The sequence below is a fragment of the Rana temporaria genome, chromosome 4 (genome assembly GCF_905171775.1).
Source record: "Rana temporaria chromosome 4, aRanTem1.1, whole genome shotgun sequence".
Lineage (NCBI taxonomy): Eukaryota > Metazoa > Chordata > Amphibia > Anura > Ranidae > Rana > Rana temporaria.
In genome coordinates this window covers 340,444,898-340,467,994 of record NC_053492.1, presented here as the reverse complement: position 1 = coordinate 340,467,994, position 23,097 = coordinate 340,444,898, and the positions used below count along the sequence as shown (strand labels likewise).

The following is a 23,097-nucleotide window of genomic DNA, read 5'->3' as shown; positions in this document are numbered from 1 at the left end:
CGTTTTCGTAAGTCGTTCGCGAATACGACTTTATGTCAATGACGCTCACGTCGGCGTCATTGACATTTTCCGTCGTGAGCTGGAGCATGCGCACTGGGCTATTTTTATGCCCGGCGCATTCGCAGTTAGATCGTCGCGGGGGCGCGCTTAATTTAAATACAAGCCGCCCCCTTTGAATTACGCGGCCTTACGCCGGGCCATTTACACTACGCCGCCGCAAATTACGGAGCAAGTGCTTGGAGAATACGGCACTTGCTCCAGTAATTTGCGGCGGCGTAGTGTAAATGGCTTACGCTACGCCGCCGCAGATTCTACCAGAATCTGGCCCTTTGTGCAGAGACAGTTCTAAGTACTGGAAACATGCGCCATTTCACATGCTAACTTTACACCCCCCCTAGGTACGAAATTTAAAGGAATATTTCACTTTTATTGTTTCACTTTTAGCATTATTAAATTCACTGCTCCCGAAAAAACGTCAGTTTGTAAAACTTTTTTTTGCATTGATACATGTCCCCTGGGGCAGGACCCAGGTCCCCAAACACTTTTTTAGGACAATAACTTTCATATTAGCCTTTAAAATTAGCAATTTATATTTCAAACGTTCGAGTCCCATAGACTTTAACGGGGTTCTAAAGTTCACACGAACGTTTGGTGTGTTCGCAAGTTCTGGTGCGAACCGAACAGGGGGGTGTTCGGCTCATCCCTACTCCTGTCAAACACCCCTGGTAGTGATGACAGGGAATGAACACAGAGTGGCACGAGGGCCGATGCTGTGGATGGCACTGGCTGGGCCTTGGCAGGAACGAGGTGGCTGAAGAGCGTTGGGCAGGCTCTGAGAACTGTAGCTCTGTATCGCTGGGTCAGCAGATGGATGCGTAGCTGAGACGTAAGCCGGGGGTCATCAACAGCTGGACAGAGCAGGTACCGAGACAAGAGGCAGAGACGGGACACAGGCCAGGTTCAGTACACAGACAGGCAGCAAGGTACAGGAACATCAGACAGAAGCGGAGTCAAACACAAGCCGGGATCAGGTAGGCAGGTGGAGGTCAAGGAGCAGGTTCAGGTGAAGCCGGGTCAAAACACAGGAAGCTGGAACAGATCAGGTAAACAGGCACTAGCTGAAAGACCACTCAGCAATGTTCATGTGTCAGGGTTCAGTTTAAATAGATCAGCGCAAAATGCAAAAACCCAAATTAAAGCTGCTGAACACCAGGGTCAAATTTCAAATCCCTCAGATAAAATGTACAAAAGAAGGTGCAGCGCTAGAGAAACAGTCCATAGGTAAACAATGAGTAAAACACTCTCTGTGAAGTCTTCAATGAATACAGGTGAATGAATACAGATAAGCATGCTGAGATCTTCGTGCTATGTGAAATACACCTCCACCAATATAGATAAAGTGGCTACTCACCTCACAAACTGGACCCTTCAATGAAAGGGTCAATACAGCAATCCCTTGCGGGTATAATGAATGATACACTGGATCCTTGTGGAGTGTGTAATGGTGTCACAGGCAGTAGAATTCTCTCAGTAGGACAAGTTGCATGTAAAGATAGATGACAAAACCATAGTGCTCTCCGTACAGCAAAAACATTTATTGAAAGAATAAAAATGTCACTTACAAAAAAAGCACTTAACCAGTGCTAGCGTAGTGAGCAGATGCAGGATGAGCGATGGTCACGGGTGACGTCACGACGCTCGCGTTGATTCTACTTTATCTATATTGGTGGAGGTGTGTTTCACATAGCACGAAGATCTCAGACTTCACGGAGGGTGTTTTATTCATTGTTTACCTGTTAACTGTTTCTCTAGCGCTGCACCTTCTTTGTATATTCAGTTTAAATAGGCTTACTTGGTGCCCATATGTGCACGTACGTTTGCACTGGTATTGGCACGCGCCTGCACAAGTTCCTCTTTGTACACACACTGGTGTGCCCGTGCTTGTGCACAGATGCGCATCTGTTAGCCGTTCTTCTCTTACAGCACTTCAATATACTGCACTAAACGTGAACTGGCATACTTCAATATACTGCAGTGGACTTGCACTAACACAGTTCGATATACTGCAGTAAACGTGCCCTAATGCACAACAATATACTGCAGTAAATGTGCACTAACACACCTCAATATACTGCAGTAAACTTGCACTAATGCACAACAATATACTGCAGAAAATGTGCATTAACACACCTCAATATACTGCAGTTAACCCCCTTGGCGGTAAACCCGAGCGTGACTCGGGGTTGGTTTTCAATGATAAGATCGGTATCCCCGAGTCACGCTCGGGGTGGACGTGCAGAGTGTGCAGCGGAGCGGCTTACCTTCTCGCTGGATCCACAGGCAAGTTACTTACCTTGTCCCTGGATCCAGCGATGCCTCTCCGCTGTGTGAGCGAGCGGGTCCTCCTCGCTCGATTCACAGTGTCCCCGTGTGCCGCCGATCTCCGTTCCCTGCGATGTTACGACGCACGGGAGCGGAGATCGGCGCCAAATTCAAAAAAGTAAACAAACACATTACATATAGTATACTGTAATCTTATAGATTACAGTACTGTATGTAAAAAATACACACCCCCCTTGTCCCTAGTGGTCTGCCCAGTGCCCTACATGTACTTTTATATAATAAAAAATGTTCTTTCTGCCTAAAAACTGTAGATTGTCCAAAAGTGTCCCTTTATGTCAAAAATGGTTTTAGATCAGCTAGAAAACAGCGACAATAAATTATAATCACTTGCAGAAATGTGCGATAGCGATTTGTGGGGAAATACGTCATAAAAAAAAAAAATAATGACAGCGACAATTCTGCAACTGAGCAAATTTCAGTGATTTTGAGTTGATTACATTATTGAATAATTTTTATTGTAATTATATTATTATTTGTTATAATTATTTATAATTATTTATTATATTATAATTTATAATTTTGTTTTAAAAAAAAAATCATACCCGGGATGCCTACAAGACTCTTGCTTGGTCAGATTTAAGTGAGTTACTTCTAAAAATTACAGGCCTACAGCAGGGCTCAAAATTTAAAGTCCTGAGCTACTAGCCAGGCCTCAAGAGTTACTCGCCACCAGTTGCCCCACCTAATTCATACACTGCCCTGCGCCTAATTGCACCCGTAAACACGCCCTTGTAGATTATCGCATGGAATGACAATGTTTTATGCAGAATCAAGTTACAAAATTCAATATTACCAACAACAATTTTAACAAAATGGGACAGGGCACTGTGGGCAAACCAGAGGGACAGGGCACTGGGGGCAGACCAGAGGGACAGGGCACTAGAACTGGGTCTCTTCCCCATTCTCTTGCTGTCTCCTCTGCAACTCCCATCCATCCTCTCTCCCATTCATCTCATCATCAGGAGCCTGTGTGTGCGGCTCCACGCTTGCATGTCCCCACTTTCCCCTTTTATTCAGGCTGGCAGAGAGGAGAGGAGCTGCAGCACAGCGGGAGGGAGTACAATCCAGCACTGAGATCCACACAACTGCACAGCCATTGACACCATAGCACAGCGCACATTGACAGCTCAAGGCACATATTGAGACCAGTCTGTTCACAGTGCTCAGTCTAAACTGTTGGACACCTACATAGAGCACAAGGAGAAGAAAACTGCACAAACTAGAAGGCTGCCGCTCTCATGTCAGGGCAACTTTCAGTGAGCGCTGCATCGGAGTGGTAATTTTTGCAATCCTCCACCTCACTCATTACTTTCTGCTCTCCAGCTACATTGGTCGGGGCCCGGGGACGGGGGTAGGCTCAGAGAGGTCATACTGTTAGGTCCCATGGCTTAATGATAATTGTAAGGAGAGCACCTGTGTACTGCTCTGCCTGTGCGCGGCTCAACAGATTACTTTTTCCGAGCATGCACCTTTCCTCTTCGGCCGCCAATCTCATCGGGACTCTAAGTGTAGGCACAGATTGGAGGAAGATTGGTCATGCAGCCCTGTCATCACTCGCCCCCAGCTTAAATCCACTCGCCAAATGCTAGTAGGCGAGTGGAAATTTTGAGGGCTGCCTACAGTATAAAACTCCAAATTTCCTTGCAAAATAATTGTACCGCTTTTGGTACGTAATTCCAGACAGAATCATACCGCCAGGGAGGTTAATGTGCACTAACGCACCTCAATATACTGCAGTAAACGTGCGCTAACGCACCTCATTATACTGCAGTAAACGTGCACTAAAGCACAACAATATACTGCAGTAAATGTGCACCAGCGCACCTCAATATACTGCACTAAACTTGTACCAACACAGTTCAATATACTGCAGTATATGTGCACTAACCTCCCTCAATATGCTTCAGTAAACCAGCCCTAAAACACTAAGCTAAAAATTAATGGTTGAACTACGCAATCACTATATTTACACTACACCTGCACTCTACACTCACAATAGAATCACAATAACACACTATAGCACACCAACTTGCTAGTAGCAATGAACAGAGCCCTGTTCTATCTATCTCCACTCCAATATCACACTGTAAATGAAGGGTGGGTCTATGAACAATGAACCATTATTACAGTGTCTTAAAAAGGATTCCTATCCCTTGCAATTTTCCACATTTTGTCATGTTACAACCAAAAACGTAAATGTATTTTATTGGGATTTTATGTTATAGACCAACATAAAGTGGCACATAAATGTGAAGTGGAAGGAAAATGATAAATGGACAATACTTTGTAGAACCACCTTTCTCTGCAATTACAGCTGCAAGTCTTTTTGGAAGTGTCTCTACCAGCTTTGCACATCTAGAGTGACATGTTTTCCCATTCTTCTTTGCAAAATACCTTGAACTCTGTCAGATTGGATTGCACCTGTAAACTGCAATTTTCAAGTCTTGCCACAGATTCTCAATTGGATTTAGGTCTGGACATTGACTGAGCCATTCTAACCACATGAATATGCTTTTATTTAAACCATTCCATTGTATCTCTGGCTGAATGTTTAGGGTCGTTGTCCTGCTGGAATGTGAACCTCCGCCCCAGTCTCAAGTCTATTGCAGACTCTAACAGGTTTTCTTCTAAGATTGCCCTGTATTTGGCTCCACCCATCTTCCCATCAACTCTGACCAGCTTTTCTGTCCCTGCGGGATGGTGTGTTCAGGGTGATGTGCAGTGTAATGCCCTGTACACACGATCGGTTCATCCGATGAAAATGGTTTGATGGATTTTTTCATCAGATATCCGATGAAGCTGACTTTCATCAGTCTTGCCTACACACCATCAGTTAAAAAAACGATCAGGTCAGATTGCGGTGACGTAAAACAGAACGACGTGCTGAGAAAAATTAATTCAATGCTTCCGAGCATTCGTCGACTTGATTCTGAGCATACTTACATAGTAAGTCAGGTTGAAAAAAGACACAAGTCCATCCAGTTCAACCACAAAAAACAAAAAAACAAAATAAAAAACACAGTACAATCCTATACACCCAACTCCATACCCACAGTTGATCCAGAGGAAGGCAAAAAAAAACAGCAGAGCATGATCCAATTTGCTACAGCAGGGGAAAAAATTCCTTCCTGATCCCCCGAGAGGCAATCGGATTTACCCTGGATCAACTTTACCTATAAATCTTAGTACTCAGTTATTTTATGTACATTTAGGAAAGAATCCAGGCCTTTCTTAAAGCAATCTACTGAGCTGGCCCGAATCACCTCTGGAGGGAGTCTGTTCCACATTTTCACAGCTCTTACTGTGAAAAAACCTTTCCGTATTTGGAGGTGAAATCTCTTTTCCTCTAGACGTAAAGAGTGCCCCCTTGTCCTCAGTGTTGACCGTAAAGTGAATAACTCAACACCAAGTTCACTGTATGGACCTCTTATATATTTGTACATGTTGATCATATCCCCCCTTATTCTCCTCTTCTCAAGAGTGAATAGATTTAGTTCTTCTAATCTTTCCTCATAGCTGAGCTCCTCCATGCCTCTTATCAGTTTGGTTGCATGCGTGGATTTTTAACCGATGGACGTGCCTACCGACTATCGTTTTTTTAACCATCAGATCATTTTAAAACAAGTTCCTAGTTTTTTCACCGATGGATAACAAACCGATGGGTCCCACACACGATTGGTTCGTCTGATGAAAACGGTCCTTTTTCATCAGACAAACCGATCGTGTGTACGTGGCTTTAGTTTTCCGCCACACAGAGCATTTTGCTTTGAGGCCAAGAAGTTCAATTTTGGTCTCATCTGACCAGAGCACCTTCTTCCACATGTTTGCTGTATCCCAAGCATGGCTTCTCGCAAACTGCAAATGAGAATTCTTATGGCTTGCTTTCAAAAATGGCTTTCTTTTTGCCACTCTTTCATAATGTCCAGATTTGTGGAGTGCACGACTAATAGTTGTCCCGTTGACAGATCCTCCCAACTGAGCTGTGGATCTTTGCAGCTCCTCCAGAGTTACCATTGGGCTCTTGGCTGCTTCTCTGATGAATTATTTTCTTGCCCGGCCTGTCAGTTTAGGTGGATGGACAGGTCTTGTTAAGTTTGCAGTTGTACCATACTCTTTCCATTTTCGGATGATGGATTGAACAGTGCTCTGTGAGATGTCAAAGCTTGGGATTTTTTTTATAACCTAACCCTGCTTTAAACTTCTCTACAACTTTAGCCCTGACCTGTCTGGTGTGTCCCTTGGCCTTCATGATGTTTACTAAGGTTCTCTAACAAACCTCTGAGGGCTTCACAGAACATCTGTATTATACTGAGATTCAATTACACACAGATGGACTCTATTTACTAATAAGGTGACTTATGAATTCAATTGGCACCACTAGATTTTAGTTAGGGGTATCAGAGTAAAGGGGTCTGAATACAAATGTACGCTTCACTTTTGATATTTTTGGTTGTAACATGACAAAATGTGGAAAATTTCGAGGGGTATGAATAGTTTTTCAAGGCACTGTAGGCACAGTCATCATTGCTTACTCCAATCATGGCTCTGACAGTGTTCTGTGTCCTGATTGGGAAAATCCTTCATTGCTTCAGCCAATCAGGGCTTCCAATGCACTGTTGGCATGATCGGAGGGCCAAACAAACATTTGAATGCCCCAACAATTCAGGTGGTCTGGGATTGTTGTATTGGAGGATGTCCAGTGACCCTGACTTCGGGGATGATCGGGAGTGGCGCTTGGAGGGAATAATGGAGCACAGAGGGCAAAAATTTAATGTCTCGGAAGGGCACAAGTTACAGGAACATTTGGAGTTTCTGGCGATTCAGGAATGGGAGCTGGAGATCGCCTACAGACAGCTACTAGACTCTGCTCAGCAGCAGGGTGGGGCTCCCGTTTCCTGGGACTATGAGGAAATTTCAGATGACAACTGTGAAATCCTGGCTGATGAATCGGCAGTGAAAAATATGGAGATTGCCATCCCTAAAGCCGAAGCGAATGATGTGGAGTTCCAGGGAGCTGGGACAGTTGGCCCCTCTCTACAGCAACAAGCTGAGGTTGTAAAGCTTTTACTCCCAGCTGAATCACTGGCAGCAAGGCAGGATGCTGCTGAACGCTGCACACCACTGCAGATTGAGCTGATATCGGTGGATGGGACTGTGGTCTCCACTCACAGCAACCCAGCAGAAGAGCTGGCAACAGAGCAGAGTGCCACAAGCCTCTGCTCTCAACTAGCAGGAGAGGGAGTTCCTGGGGTAGTGGATGGGAGTTCAGTCTTCACTGACACAACCCCAGAAAATGGTGCGGCACTGAGACAGGAGGATGTCAGCTTTGCAAGCACCGGGGGATTTCCATCTACCACCAGTGGATGGGACTTCAGTCTCCACTGGTATACCCCAGGGATGGGGGGCAGTTGGCCCAGATCCCCAGCAGCATTATGGACTGAGCCCAGTCACCCTTTCTTCTCTCCAGTGGCTAAAAGGACACCAGGGAGAAGGGCCAGTTCAGGCCTCTCCCCAGCGACAGGCATGTTCTCTGAGAGAGGCAGAGGTTGGCTGGGTGAGTAATGCTCTGTTGGGAGCAATTTATTTGGGGTACTGTATGGATACCAGCATTGGAGGACTGGAACTACTGACTAACTTGGGAGTCAACCCGTCTGGGGTCCCCTCCTGTGTTAGTCTCCCACCGAAAGGGGAGAGATGTAACAGAATGGCCTGTGATACCCAGAGATTTTTGAAGGATGTGGGGTATTTCTGTGCCAGCTTCACCAATGACTCTTGGGTCTAGGGTCATCCTATGTCCCTTAGGGGCATAGGATGACTGAGAACTGATATCTTGGATTACATGAGATGATAATTCATGTATTGCAGGATATCTTGGAATATTACAGGTATTTAATTCTGACCACAACAGGTCAATAGCAGAGTGACTCATTCAATGTGTAACATAGACTGTTGAGATGCTAATTAAGTCCACCTGGCTGTAGTGATGGGGCTTGCTGTGTTTGCATTCTGTTGTCCATTTTGCTAATTGAGTCTGCTCCTAAGATATTTCATTGTGCTATGCTAACTAGCCCTGTATTGTGTGAAAGTTCTATTGATGCTAATATGTGTTGTGAGTTAACACACTCTAAACATTATGATGTCTGGCTTGTCAGCTGTAGCTAATTGATTCATGTAGATTCAGTGCCAGGGAGTCTGTCTGGGATGTGGATTGAGGGGGACTTGTTAAGCACCCATTGTGTGATGTTTTGGGTGGAGTGTTTCATTGTCCCTGTGATTACTGCAGCATGCCTTTTAACTGTATAAAAATCTGTTTACCATTAAAGCATTCATTCGTTTGAACCAGAGAGAACAGAGCTTGTGTCTCGTCTTTCTGTTGGGAATTCTTATGGATTGTGTCTGCTGGATTGTGGAGTGTCGGATAAGCTGTCTTGGGTTGGTGGAATGGGAATATCGTAAACGGTGTTAACCCGTGACCGTTACAGTCAGTAACTGTCCTAGAAAAAAATGTTGTTATTAATGTTTTACAACCATTTTCAAATATATATGCAAATATGTGTGCAAAAATAGCCACTTCCAGGTACATGTGCATCAGAATGGTTTACCTTGTCAAATACTGAATAAATGGGATATGAAGACTATGGTGGATACACATATTTGTGCTGAATATTTTGACATGCAATTACCTTTTTATGCTTTTTGTTTCTCCATGTTGTGAGATAATGTGTTTGCAGTGACTGTTATTCTTCCTAGAAGAATCCAGAAGGAAGAGAATACAACCCAAGCCCAGAAATCCGGCCATTCTGAGACCACAATGGCTAATCAGAATTATAACAACCTAGTCCAGACATCATCACATGAGAAAGGTACAGTTATACATAGTGTATGCGTAAAAAATAGCAGCGCTGCAATATTACTAATATATCCCTACTATAATATGATTTGCAGATGATGATAATAAACAAAAAGCTGTTATGATAAAAATATGCAATCACAGTGATTATAATGAACAAATAAAAGTTCATATATAATCAAAGTCCTTTTGTGTTGTTTATTGTGCTCCCCATTCACTTTCAGTGTGATATCTATGACTCCCCTTGTGCTCTACCACCAATCACTCCAGATTCTCAGCTAGTTATTAGACCTATAGGTACAATAGGTCAGAATGTGCTTTCTCCTTTAAGGGGCAAATGGGTGTCACACTCTCAGCCACAGTCTTCTGATATATATTGGGCACCCTCAATCACCGTTCTGAGCTCTCGTGATGCTCTTTAATGTTTACCGGGGTAAGGGATTTCTTCTGTATAGTTTATATCTTACCTTTATCTATATTAGCTGCTCAAGAGGAAATCAAAACAAAAAAATTGATGGGGCTTTCTGCCATAAAACAAATTTTATTAATAAAATATATATGCACTCACATTCTTTTTTGCTCTATATTGGTGTACTACAATAAAAACCAATACAGGTTCCCCTTAAGTTATACAGCTGAGCAGTTGAACTCCAAGCAAAAAAAAAAAACCCTTTTTATTTCTGTTTGTTGCACTGACGTAACTGGCTACACCCTACATGTTATGTCATGACCATGTGACTTTCTCAGAGGGTAACACATTAGGGTAGAGCCAGTGAAAAATGTAGTGCACAAAGGAATGTGAGTTGTAGTTTGTTAGGGCCAGATTCACGAAAATTTGCGGCCGTGTAACGTAACCCGTTTACGTTACACCGCCGCAAGTTTTCAGTGTAAGTGCCTGATCCTCAAAGCACTTACCTGGAAACTTGCGGCGGTGTAACATAAAGTCGTCCGGCGCAAGCCCGCCCAATTCAAATGGGGCGGGTACCATTTAAATTAGGCGCGCTCCCGCGCCGGATGTTCTGCGCATGCTCCGTTCGCAATTTTCCCGACATGCTTTGCGCGAACTTACGGCGGCCCGACATGTTTGTGAATCGCGACGTGCGCAACGTACTTACGGCGAAAAAAAAAATTCAAAAGCGATGCGGGAACGACGGGCATACTTTAACATGGTGGAGTAATTTTACACCATGTTAAAGCACACCTAACTTGCGCCGACGTAACGACGGGAAAAACCTTTGTGGATCGCCGTAACTGCTAATTTGCATACCCGACGCTGGAATACGATGCAAACTCCCCCCAGCGGCGGCCGAAGTATTGCATCCTAAGATCCGACGGTGTAAGTCAATTACACCTGTCGGATCTTAGGGCTATCTATGCGGAACTGATTCTATGAATCAGCCGCATAGATACGACGGTGTATCAGGAGATACGCCGTCGTATCTCCTCTGTGAATCTGGCCCTTAGTTCTTTTAAATAAATTATTACTTAAGTCTTCTAGAGAACTGATTAAATAAAGCTGTAAACTTTGCAGCCTGAAGCAAGTAAGGGGTAATGTAACCCTCCCACCACCACTGCCCTTTACCCTTCAGTGAAAAAAAAAAGACAAAATAATTTCCAAAGAAAAAAGAGAGAGTAAAAAAGACATGTCCTTCTTCTGTTGCAATATACAGCTTAGCTGAAAGCAGGAGAAATCTTCAGCTTCAGAAATCTCTTACTCCTTCATAGATCCTTATGATTAGGGTTTTATTGGTGTATTATTGTAATTATTGTTTCAGCCAACAAAACACATATATTAAAATAGTTAGACTTCCACTGAATTAACTAGCTCAATATACTGTACAGTAAAACCTTGGATTGCGAGCATAATTAGTTCCAGAAACATGCTTGTAATCCAAAGCACTTGTACTGTATATCAAAGAGAATGTCCCCATAAGAAAAAATGAAAACTTAAATGATTTGTTGCATAACCATTTATTCATAGGTCCTTCAGTTTATAGTCCATATAAAAAGATTACAGCAATGTGACCAGGTTGTGTAACCAAAAAAGGCCATCCACAAATGGAAGCCTCCACAAGGGGATTAGAAGCAAAATCCAGCAGGAGCTACAGAGTATAAAAGAGATTAGAGGTGCCTCTAAGTGTAGCAATATGGTTACATTTAAAGTGGTCGTTAACCCACTTTCATTAACCACTTACCCCCCGGACCATATTGCTGCCCAAAGACCAGAGTACTTTTTGCGATTCGGGACTGCGTCGCTTTAACAGACAATTGCGCGGTCGTGCGACGTGGCTCCCAAACAAAATTGGCGTCCTTTTTTTCCCACAAATAGAGCTTTCTTTTGGTGGTATTTGATCACCTCTGCGGTTTTTATTTTTTGCGCTATAAACAAAAATAGAACGACAATTTTGAAAAAAATGAATATTTTTTACTTTTTGCTGTAATAAATATCCCCCAAAAATATATAAAAAAACATTTTTTTTCCTCAGTTTAGGCCGATACGTATTCTTCTACATATTTTTCGTAAAAAAAAATCGCAATAAGCGTTTATTGATTGGTTTGCGCAAAAGTTATAGCGTTTACAAAATAGGGGGTATTTTTATGGCATTTTTATTAATATTTTTTTTACTAGTAATGGCGGCGATCAGCGATTTTTTTTTTTGGTATTGCGACATTATGGCGGACACTTCGGACATTTTTGACACATTTTTGGGACCATTGGCATTTTTATAGCGATCAGTGCTATAAAAATGCATTAGATTACTATAAAAATGCCACTGGCAGTGAAGGGGTTAACACTAGGGGGCGGGGAAGGGGTTAAGTATGCCTGGGTGTGTTCTTACTGTGGGGGGGGGGGGGGTGGCCTCACTAGGGGAAACACTGATCCTCGGTTCATACAGTGTATGAACCGAAGAAAAGCATTTCCCCTGCTGACAGGAACGAGAGCTGTGTGTTTACACACACAGCTCCCGTTCCCCGCTCTGTACCGAGCGATCGCGTGTGCCCGGCGGCGATCGCGCCCGCCGGGCACACGCACGGGAGTCGGGGGCGAGCGGGGGGCGCGTGCGCGCGCCTCCGGCGGCGCGCGTGCGCCCCTAGTGGCGGCTAAAAGGTAGGACGTCATAATACGTGATCTCGTCTAGGAGAGCCACCTTGTGGACGTATTATGACGGTGCGGCGACGGCAAGTGGTTAAATGCTGCCATCCTCTCTGCACCATTCTAATAATTGTTCCTTTGCCTGTGTTCTGTAAAAAAAACTGCATGATTGTACCTGTATGAGCTTAGCTCCCAGCCCTCAGCTGATTCCTTTTCTCTCTTGTCTCTCCGGGTCATAGCTGCAGTGTGCTAGGCAAAGCCCTCATGCTGACATCAGCCGGGGAGGAGGGGGAGAGAGAGCGCCGAGCCGCTGACAATCAGCTGAGCGGCGGGAGCGAAGCACATACAGGTACAACTCCCATTTTTTTTGTACAGAACACAGGCACAATTATTATAATGGAGCAGAGAGGATGGGAGCATTTAATAGCATAAATGAGAGCAGCAGGAGTGGGGGGCACTGGTAGAGCAGAGACAGGCAGAGAGGGGAGGGGGAGGAGGGGGGAGAATGACACAGACAGATAGCAGGCTGCCGCTGACAGAATCATGCAAACAGACCACAATGTCAGGGCTCAGCAGCCATAATTATCATGGTCTGTTTGCAAAAAGGGAGTGTATAGCCAGGCAAGATCAGCTGGATATTTTAGGTGATACGGGGGTCCAAATGACACAGCACAAGCACTGTGCTGTATAACATGCTTTAAGGGAACAGGATCTTTATTTTATTTTTTTGGGTTAACAAACGCTTTAAAGTGGTTGTAAAGGATCGTTTTTTGTTTTTTTTAAATAACAAACATGTCATACTTACCTCCACTGTGCAGCTCGTTTTGCACAGAGTGGCCCCGATCCACCTGTTTTGGGGTCCCACGACGGCTCTTGCGGCTCCTCTCCACATTAGATAACCCCCTCCGGTAAGCGCTCTCCCAAGGGGGTTACCTTGGAACTCTCCTGAGTCCAGCATTCAGCGTCAAATGCCGAATGCCAGACTCGGCCCCGCCCACGGGATTTGATTCACAGCAGCGGGAGCCAATGGATGTGTTGCTATCTAACCAATCAAGAGCCGGGAACCCATGGACAGAGGGACGGCAGGGTCGTGCCCACGGAAATTCGGGGCTCAGGTAAGTAAAACGGGGGGCTGGGTGACCAGACACTGCAAGGTGTTTTTTCACCCTAATTCATAGGATGCATTAAGGTGAAAAACACGAAGGTTTACAACCCCTGACAGCTTTAACCCAGATGCCTGCAAACCATGTGAGTTTGCTATATGTTGTACCTTCATTAAATGTAACCATAATTGCTACACTTCTCCTTTATACTCAGTTGTGACATGCCAATACTCTTACAGTGGGGATCGAAAGTTTGGGCACCCCAGGTAAAAATTCGTATTAATGTGTATAAGAAGCCAAGGAAAGATGGAAAAATCTCCAAAAGTCATCAAATTACAGATTAGACATTCTTATAATATGTTTGGGCACCCTGCATAATTTATAGCATGCACTGCCCTCTTTGCAAAGCTGAGACCTGCCAGTGTCATGGATTGTTCTCAATCATCGTCTGGGAAGATCAGGTGATGTCAATCTCAAAGGTTTTAAATGTCCAGACTCATCTGACCTTGCCCCAACAATCAGCACCATGGGTTCTTCTAAGCAGTTGTCTAGAAAACTGAAACTGAAAATAGTTGACGCTCACAAAGCTGGAGAAGGCTATAAGAAGATAGCAAAGCGTTTTCAGATGTCAATATCCTCTGTTCGGAATGTAATTAGGAAATGGCAGTCATCAGGAACAGTGGAAGTTAAAGCAAGATCTGGAAGACTAAGAAAAATATCAGACAGAACAACTCGCAGGATTGTGAGAAAAGCAATTCAAAACCCTCGTTTGACTGCACGATCCCTCCAGAAAGATCTGGCAGACACTGGAGTTGTGGTACACTATTCCACTATAAAGAGATACTGTACTTGTACACATATGGTCTTCATGGAAGAGTCATCAGAAGAAAACCTCTTCTACATCCTCACCACAAAAATCAGCGTTCGAACTTTTCAAATTAACATATAGACAAGCCTGATGCATTTTGTAAACAAGTCCTGTGGACCGATGAGGTTAAAATATAACTTTTTGACCGGAATGAGCAAAGGTACGTTTGGAGAAGAAAGGGCACAGAATTTAGTGAAAAGAACCTCTGTCCAACTGTTAAGCATGGGGGTGGATCAATCATGCTTTGGGGTTGTATTGCAGCCAGTGGCACAGGGAATATTTCACGAGTAGAAGGAAAAATGGATTTCAGCAAATTTTGGATGGTAACTTGATGCCATCTGTGAAAAAGCTGAAGTTAAAGAGAGGATGGCTTCTACAAATGGATAATGATCCTAAACACACCTCAAAATCCACAGGGGATTACATCAAGAGGCGTAAACTGAAGGTTTTGCCATGGCCTTCACAATCTCCTGACCTCAACATAATTGAAAATCTATGGATAGACCATAAAAGAGCAATGCGTGACAGACAGCCCAGAAATCTCAAAGAACTGGAAGACTTTTGTAAGGAAGAATGGGCAAAGATACCTCAAACAAGAATTGAAAGACACTTGGCTGGCTACAAAAAGCGTTTATAAGCTGTGATACTTGCCAAAGGGGGCAGTACAAGATATTAACTCTGCAGGGTGCCCAAACTTTTGCAGACGCCATTTTTTTGTTTTCTGTAATTTTGAAAGTGTAAATGATGGAAATAAAATCTAACTTTTTTTGACATATTATAAGAATGTCTAATCTGTAATTTGATGCCTTTTGGAGATCTTTCCATCTTTCCTTGGCTTCGTTATGCACATTAATACAAATTTTTATATACCGTATATCGCGCACTTTTGTCCCCTTAAAATAAGGGGAAAATCGCGGGTGCGCGATATACGCCGATACCCGCTTCCCACGCTGTGTTTGAACCTTGCCGCCGACATATACCGAGTGCAGTACACTCGGGTACATTCGGCCAGGCTCGGCTCCACTTGCGGTCACGCCCTGTGCCGCCTCCTAGCCTTTATGCGAAAGGAGCCGAGCGTGCCCGAGTGTACTGCGCTCGGTAAATGTCGGCGGCGGCGTTCAAACACAGCGCGGGAAGCGGTGATCGACTCAGAAACAGTGCGGGAGAAGCAGGGAGGACACCACCAGGGCCGCAGACGGACGCCGGACCGGACAAGGCCGCCGATGGACGCCGGGCAAGACACCAAAACTGTACGTAGTTCATTTTTTTCCCCCAGGAATTTCCCTTCTACATTAGGGGTGCGCGCTATATGCCGGTGCAGGCTATAAGCAGATAAATACGGTATATATATATATATATATATATATATATATATATATATACATTATGTTTTTGTTTTAGATATACTGTTATTTTTCAAAAATAATTATGGTAATTATTTGTTTTGTTTTTTTAATTAAATACAGGTACTGTACCCAGGTCAGTGAGTGCTGCTAGTGAAAGCATTATCGCACTAACAAACACAAGTGAGTAAGAAAAAAAAATATTTCTGTTAACACTTTGGGCCCATTCACACATGGGAAAACTGGTGACATGCAACATGTTCACATGCGTTGCTTAAAGGCAAAGAAAAAACAAGAAATGCAGCGCTCTGAAAGAATGATCAAATAAATACCAACGTAGTACTGTATGCATAAACAATGCTATTTATTCTATAAGGTAAAAAAAATGGTTGAACAGTCAAATTTTAAAATAAATGGCAGTGAACATTACCAGTGACTTCAGAGTGGATAAGGGGGAAACAATCATCCGGGAGGCTTGGTTTGAACATCAATCACCATCCAATGAAATGGGGCGAAAATTCAGTTCCCAGAGGGGGAGCGTACTGGCAAAACCTGCCAGCTCCAGGTGGATGCCACGGGTGGATGGTGGTCAGTAGGTTAGATAGAAAGGCAACCTGTGTGATGTAAACGGCCCCAGAGGGAACAATCAAGCCGAGCCGAGGCGTCCTGAAGTCAGTTGTGTAAGCGTCCACTATTCTGTTGCCGTGACTTACATTTAAGTCACGGCAACAGAACAGTAGCAAATTGGAGCATGCTTTCCTGTTTTTTTTGCCTTCCTCTGGATCAACTGTGAGTGAAGGATTGTGTATATGGGATTGAATTATTATTATTTTTGTTGGTTGAACTAGATGCACTCGTGTCTTTTTTCAACCTGACCAACTATGTGACTATGTAAAGTAGATGGGTCCGACAGCAGCATTCATAATGGACTAAATATAGGGAATATCCTATTTAAAGGTAAGCCAATGAGGAGGTAGTTGCAGTAGTAGAGGTAAGAGATAACCAGGGAGTACATTGGGAGCTTTGTGGTGTCATTGGTTATTGGATTTTAAGGGGAACACCACTCCAAAACTCAAAAAATTAAATGCTGTGGGGTCCCCTCCAAAATCCATACCAGACCCTTATCTGAGCACGCAGCCAGCCGAGCAAGAGCCCCCCCGCCCCTGAACCATACCAAGCTACATGCCCTCAACATGGGGGGGTTTCTTTGGAGCAGGGGAGCTCTGCCTCCCCCAACCCAGCGCACCTTGTCCCCATGTTGATGGAGACAAGGGCCTCTTCCCCACAACAAGAGGGAGGGGGGTGAGGCAGAAGGGATGTAGCATTACATTACATTATCTCAATGTCAGCTTGTCCCCAAGTCTCCAGTCTCTTTTGGGCCATAGTCTGTGGGTAGGAGGCCAGCTCACAGTCCCTTCCAAAACACACAGTGACAGTGGCTTCTGTCACACCATTCACAAATAAAGTGTAAAAAGAAATACAAAAAACAGTACACAGGTTTTTGAAAAATCCTTTATTTATCCCTTACCTATAAGAACTGTGAGACGACAAGCCAGCCATTCGTCTCCATGACGGGCAGTGCAATTTTTACTGACGGCAGTGGTGGAATAGTCATGATTGACAATGGATTTACATAGGGGGAAACTTTTTAATAAAGGAATTGTCAAAAAGCTGGGCACTGTTTTTATTTATTTTGACACTTTTTTTGGTGAATCGGTAGGGGTACTACGTATCCAATAATTGTTCACTTAGGGGGGGGGCTTGTTAAAGGGGCTTCCAGATTCCGATAATCCCCCTGCCAATAGACCCCCTGTCCCAAAGCATCCCCCATGTTGAGGGAATGTGGCCTGAATGTGGCCTGATATGGTTCAGGAGGGGTTAGTGTGGGGTTCCCCTAACTTAATTTTTCTTTTTTTACTGACAATTTTTTTTTTGTTTAAAGCGGTGGTTCCCCCTAAAACACATTTCTAACAATAGATTCGTAAGACCCGTTACACTGCGGGTAGGCTGGCTTTTTTTTTTTTTTTTCGTACATACCGAGATCTCGGCGTCTCGTCCCTTGGCGGTGGGCGTTCCTATTTGATTGACGTTCCTCGGACGGGCGCATACGTGACGTCACGACTTTCTGACAGAAGCCGAACGTCATTGCGCAGGCGCCGTATAGAGTCGGCTCTATACGGCGCATGCGCAGCGACGTTCGGCTTCTTTCGGAAAGTCGTGACGTCACGTACGCGCCCGTCCGAGGAACGTCAATCAACTAGGAACGCCCACCGACAAGGGACGAGACGGGGAGATCTCGGTATGTACTAAAAAAAAAAGCCAGCCTACCCGCAGTGTAACGGGTCTTACGAATCTATTGTTAGCAATGTGTTTTAGGGGGAACCACCCCTTTAACCACTTGACATATGTCCTCAACTTTGTGCAGTGATATCTGAATGATGCCTGCAGCTACAGGCATCATTCAGACATCACCGTCTTCAGCCGGAGATTCTCTGCACGATAAGAATGATCAAAGCGGCAGTTCCGGCGCTTGATCGTTCTTATAGGCAGCGGAAGGGGATGACCCCCCTCCTGCCGCCATCCGGTGCTTCTCCGGGCTCTCCCATCGGGGGCCTGGAGAACGAATCGGCCGGCACTGGCTTGGAAGCATAGAGATGACCAGTCTTTTCTATGACCGTCGGAGGCCCGGGCGCAACGTTGTGATGTCATGCCTGGGTACCCAGAAGTAAACAAAGCCGCAATCGTGGCTGTCGGCATGAGATCGGTGAATTTTTTTTCACGATCTCATGCTTGTAGGCCTGGAGGAGAAATGTGGGGTCTTATTGACCCCACATCTCTCCATAAAGAGGACCTGTCACAGTGATTCCTATTACAAGGGATGTTTGCATTCCTTGTAATAGGAATAAAAGTGATCAATTTTTTTTTTTAAAGTGTAAAAATAAAAAAATGAAGTAAAAATAGCGGCGTTATACCGTCAGATTTGCCATTTTGTATTTCTTTTGAAATTTCATTTTTGCCGCAGCATGTTCTATGCATGCTACAGATGCTTCACAGGCAGACTAAGGCCCTGTACGGACGACCAGTCCATCCGATGAAAATGGACTGAAGGCTGAAGTCTGATGGTCTGATGTGCCTACACACCATCAGTTCAAAATCCAACGCAGTGACGTAAAACACAACGACGTGCTGAAAAAAACGAAGTTCAATGCTTCCAAGCATGCGTCGACTTGATTCTGAGCATGCGCGGGTTTTGAACCGATGCTTTTGCGTACTAACCATCGGTTTTGACCGATCGGTCATCAGTCCATCAGTCCGATTTTAAAGCAAGTTCTAAAACTTTGGACTGAAGGACAAAAGTCTGATGGGCCATACACACGGTAGGTTTGGACTGATGAAACTGAACTTCAGTCCGTTTTCATCAGTTTGGACTGATCGTGTGTACAAGGCCTAAGGCCGCGTACACACGATCAGTCCATCCGATGAGAACGGTCCGATGAAGCTGACTGATGGTCTGATGTGCCTACACACCATCAGTTAAAAAAACGATCGAGTCCAACGCGGTGACGTAAACCACGACGTGCTGAGAAAATTGAAGTTCAATGCTTCCAAGCATGCGTCGACTTGATTCTGAGCATGCGCAGGTTTTTAACCGATGCTTTTGCATACTAAGCGTCGGTTTTGACCTATCGGTTAGGCGTCCATCGGTTCAATTTTAAAGCAAGTTCTAAAATTTTTGACCTGAGGATAACTGACCCATGGGGCCCACACACTATCGGTTTGGACCGATGAAACGGTCCTTCAGTCCGTTTCCATCGGTTTTGACCGACCGTGTGTACGTGGCCTAAATGGACCCCCCAACTAAATTTAAAGGAATTTTTCATTTGCATTGTTTCACTTTAAGCATAATTAAATCACTGCTCCTGAAAAAACGATTGTTTTAAAAAAAAATTGCATTGATATATGTCCCCCAGGGCAGTACCAGGACCCCAATTTTTCTTTTATATACTTGCATATAAGCCTTCAAAATTGTCACTTTTGCTGTTCGGTTCCCATAGACTTCAATGGGGTTCGCCATTTGGGTCAGAGGGGTGTTCAGCCCATCTCAAGCCAGGAGTAAGAAAAGAGAGTCATAGGTGCACCTTTAACTGTAGTCAGTATTGGGTGTAGTGGAGCAGTGGAATGTCCGGATGTGGTACTAACAAGCAAGATCTGATCCTTGCTTACTGTAGGGTCAAAATATCTGGTGAGTGCATTGTCAGCTATATAGTCGAAGTGGAGTATTACAGTATTGTGTTTCAGACACACTTCTGCAAAAAAGATTGACACTACAGTGGAAGATACAATACTGCAAACAAGTGCTACATTACTTTTGAACTTTGATACTATAAACATTATTATTCATTGTCCAAACACAGGATGTGTCGGGTCTTGAACCAGGCTTTTTTGCATAACTATACTGCAGTGTAGAAGAATATCCAAGAACTGTCTGTGCTTCTGTGTGTTTCTATTGACTAAAGTACAAAAGTATTTAAAATACATTACATAGGTTCTAGGTGTCATGTATCGCTTTATATTGTTCATATTTGTTCATGTTCTAGCGCAAGAGGCTCATGAAGAAACCGATGAAGGCTTCAAGTCTGTATCGGTTGAAGCGCAATCAAGAGTTTATATGCCTTCAGTCATCTGGAGACAACTGAAGGAGGAGAGGAACTGGCAGGACGAGCCAACAGACAGACTGAGGGATTCAGTGCAGAACAGAAGTGCTCCTGTGGAAAAAGCACCGAACGAGTCTGCTGCCTTTGGTAAAGTAATTATAATACTTTATATAATCAATAAATTTCTATATGTTCTGTTTTGGGAGACATTTGTCATGTATGTATTTTCCATATTTTTGCTGAAGGGGGCATATTAATCAGAAGATTTTACTTCACCTGACTAACGAAATTTTGCCTCCGATTGATTGTGATTTTTAGATCACTAAATATCTAATTACAAGAGATTTTTTTAAAACAACACTAACAGAAAAAATAAACAAATATGGGTAATTGAAAAGCCATGTTAAGAGTAGTGTATCCAGGGCAAGATACTCAAGTCTTTCTGACCCAACAGACTGACACTCCAGAAGTGTTGGTTTCCCAACCAACTTTGGTGGGACCATATCTCAGCTAAGGAGTAGCTTTCAGCAGCATTCGCAGCAGAGAATTTGTTTTATATACAGTAAGATTGAACTTCATCAGAAATAATATTATTCAAGTTAGCAAGAGACATTGGTGTTGGGCAAAAATGCACTGTACTGTATATTCTTGTCCAAAAAAAATTGGAAATTTGGATTGAGCTTTTTGTATTTTGTGTGGAGGTAAGCTTTATGGACAATGACTTTTATAAATAGGTTTTGTGAATCGGGATGAGCCGAACACAGTTCGATTTGCAGCAGAACATGTGAACAGGCAAAAAGTTTGTTCAAACGCGCAAACACCTTTAAAGTCTATGGGACACGAACGTGAAAAATCAAAATTTCTAATTTTAAAGGCTTATATGCAAGTTATTGCCATAAAAAGTGTTTGGGGACCTGGGTCTTGCCCCAAGGGACATGTATCACACACAGCTGTGCAATTAGTGCGTCTTTCTCTCCAGAATATGGCGTAAACCACCAACCTTTCACATAGCACAGAGTCCCACCCTCACATATCCTGTTTCGAACCGGAGGGAGGAACACATAGACCGCCCACTACAAATGGGACACCTCCATGCCAGCCATTGGCTGTGTAGGCCCATGTTCCTCAGGTATGTTGCCACCAACACTTCACCGTGGCGCCCCTGTGCCAACTATCAGCAGCAGGAGTCCTAACCTGCCCAACCTTTTCTCTAAAGGGGCACTCCACCCACATCTTCTTCCGGGTGTGCTTCCACCAGCACTTCTTCCTGAACCATGGGCTCCCCCTAATCTCTCTATCCCTTCTCCCTTCTGGCCTCCAGATCCTTCTTTTCCTCCCACAGACCTACTCTCCTGGGACTGTTGGGGACTCACTTCCATGAAATCTGTCAGGGACTGACCGCTCTCACTACCTGACGCAACATTAACCAACAACATTTGTTTCTCAGGTTCACTAACCCCTATGTGGTTACCTTTGGCAACCAAACCATCTGAGATCAACACCACATCCTTCTGTTTAACCTCACTAGCAATGTTCCACAAAGAGTTATTCAACTCAAAATTGTCATTGGGACCTCTTGTCCCCTTGTTTGCTAGAACAGTGTCTATGGAGGGACCACCTACAGGCAAGCAGTTACTCCCTATGGGACAGTCCCGCCGTTTCACATCGCTCCCTGTTGTCCAATACTCCGATAGCAATTGTCCTACCAACGCACATTTTTCCATACCAATCTCTTTAACCATTTCTGTGACCATTGGTACCTCAACCAGGACCTCTGAGCTGTCCGACAGTGCTCTACAGTGCTTCTCATACACTTTTTCATTACAGTTACCACTACTGTTATTTCCTATCAAAGTGTCTCCGGGTACCTCAAACTGCACCTCTCTGCGAGTGGTGGACTGAATTCCCACTACTGCCGCGTCCATTCCGAGCCCTTCCTTTACATGAGGTCTAGAGGGTGAGACAGTACGCGCGCCATGTACCAACCACTGCTCAACCGTACCTCAGACCGCACCAGTAGGAATACACCCCATCACATGAGCATACGGAGAGACTTCCACTATGTCTATTATTTCTGATTTCTCTAACAATTCTCCTGAGCGCCTTCTGCACACAACCGCCGCTGGAAGCACTCTCGAAGAGAACTGTGAGACAACTTTGCACAAAATTACCCAACAGTACAGCAACCAATTTTCATCAACACTGCCTAACAACGCCTGTACCACCTATGTCCACCGATTGGTACTACGCAGTACCATGTCACCCCTCTGCTGTGGATACATGCAGGTGTATATTGGAAAGGTTTTCACCAATTGCAACAACATCTCAGTTATTTCTAGACATGCCGCATCTAAACACAGAACTCTAGGAACTTTTCCTTTACTAACGATGTGGAGGGGCTCGTTTGCTAAAGCGTGAGAGGCTGAGTCATTTAAAGAGATCTCTACCTCAAAGGCAACTGACAAAACTTGCAGCTCCCCATGAGTACTGCAAATTGCATGTGTCACACTCATCTTCTCACTTTCAGCAACACTGAGCGACTCCAAATCGCTATCCATTACCCAACCAACCTGACACTCAACATTCCTCATCTCTTTTGCTGTGGAAAAAACCTCTGCTATGTATGCGCCCTTTTCAGATCCTTCCAACTGGAGAGGGTTAACTTCTGCAAAAGCCAACGCACCCGTGTCCACCGGCCCTACAGTCTCTCCCTTTAGCACAGCAGAAATTGTGTCCACTACACTGTTACCCACGGCAACCACATTTTTAAACACAACAGCC

General features: G+C 44.2%; 1 protein-coding gene across 1 annotated transcript in view; it reads left to right on the top strand.

Annotated features, from left to right (window-relative positions):
* Positions 1 to 23,097, top strand: part of ARHGEF33 (Rho guanine nucleotide exchange factor 33) — a 241,513-nt gene that overhangs the window by 93,759 nt on the left and 124,657 nt on the right. The window contains exons 5-7 of the mRNA XM_040350765.1: positions 9,157 to 9,266; positions 15,785 to 15,844; positions 20,260 to 20,463. Of these exons, the coding sequence (XP_040206699.1) occupies positions 9,157 to 9,266; positions 15,785 to 15,844; positions 20,260 to 20,463 (374 nt within the window). The remainder of the gene's footprint in view (positions 1 to 9,156; positions 9,267 to 15,784; positions 15,845 to 20,259; positions 20,464 to 23,097) is intronic.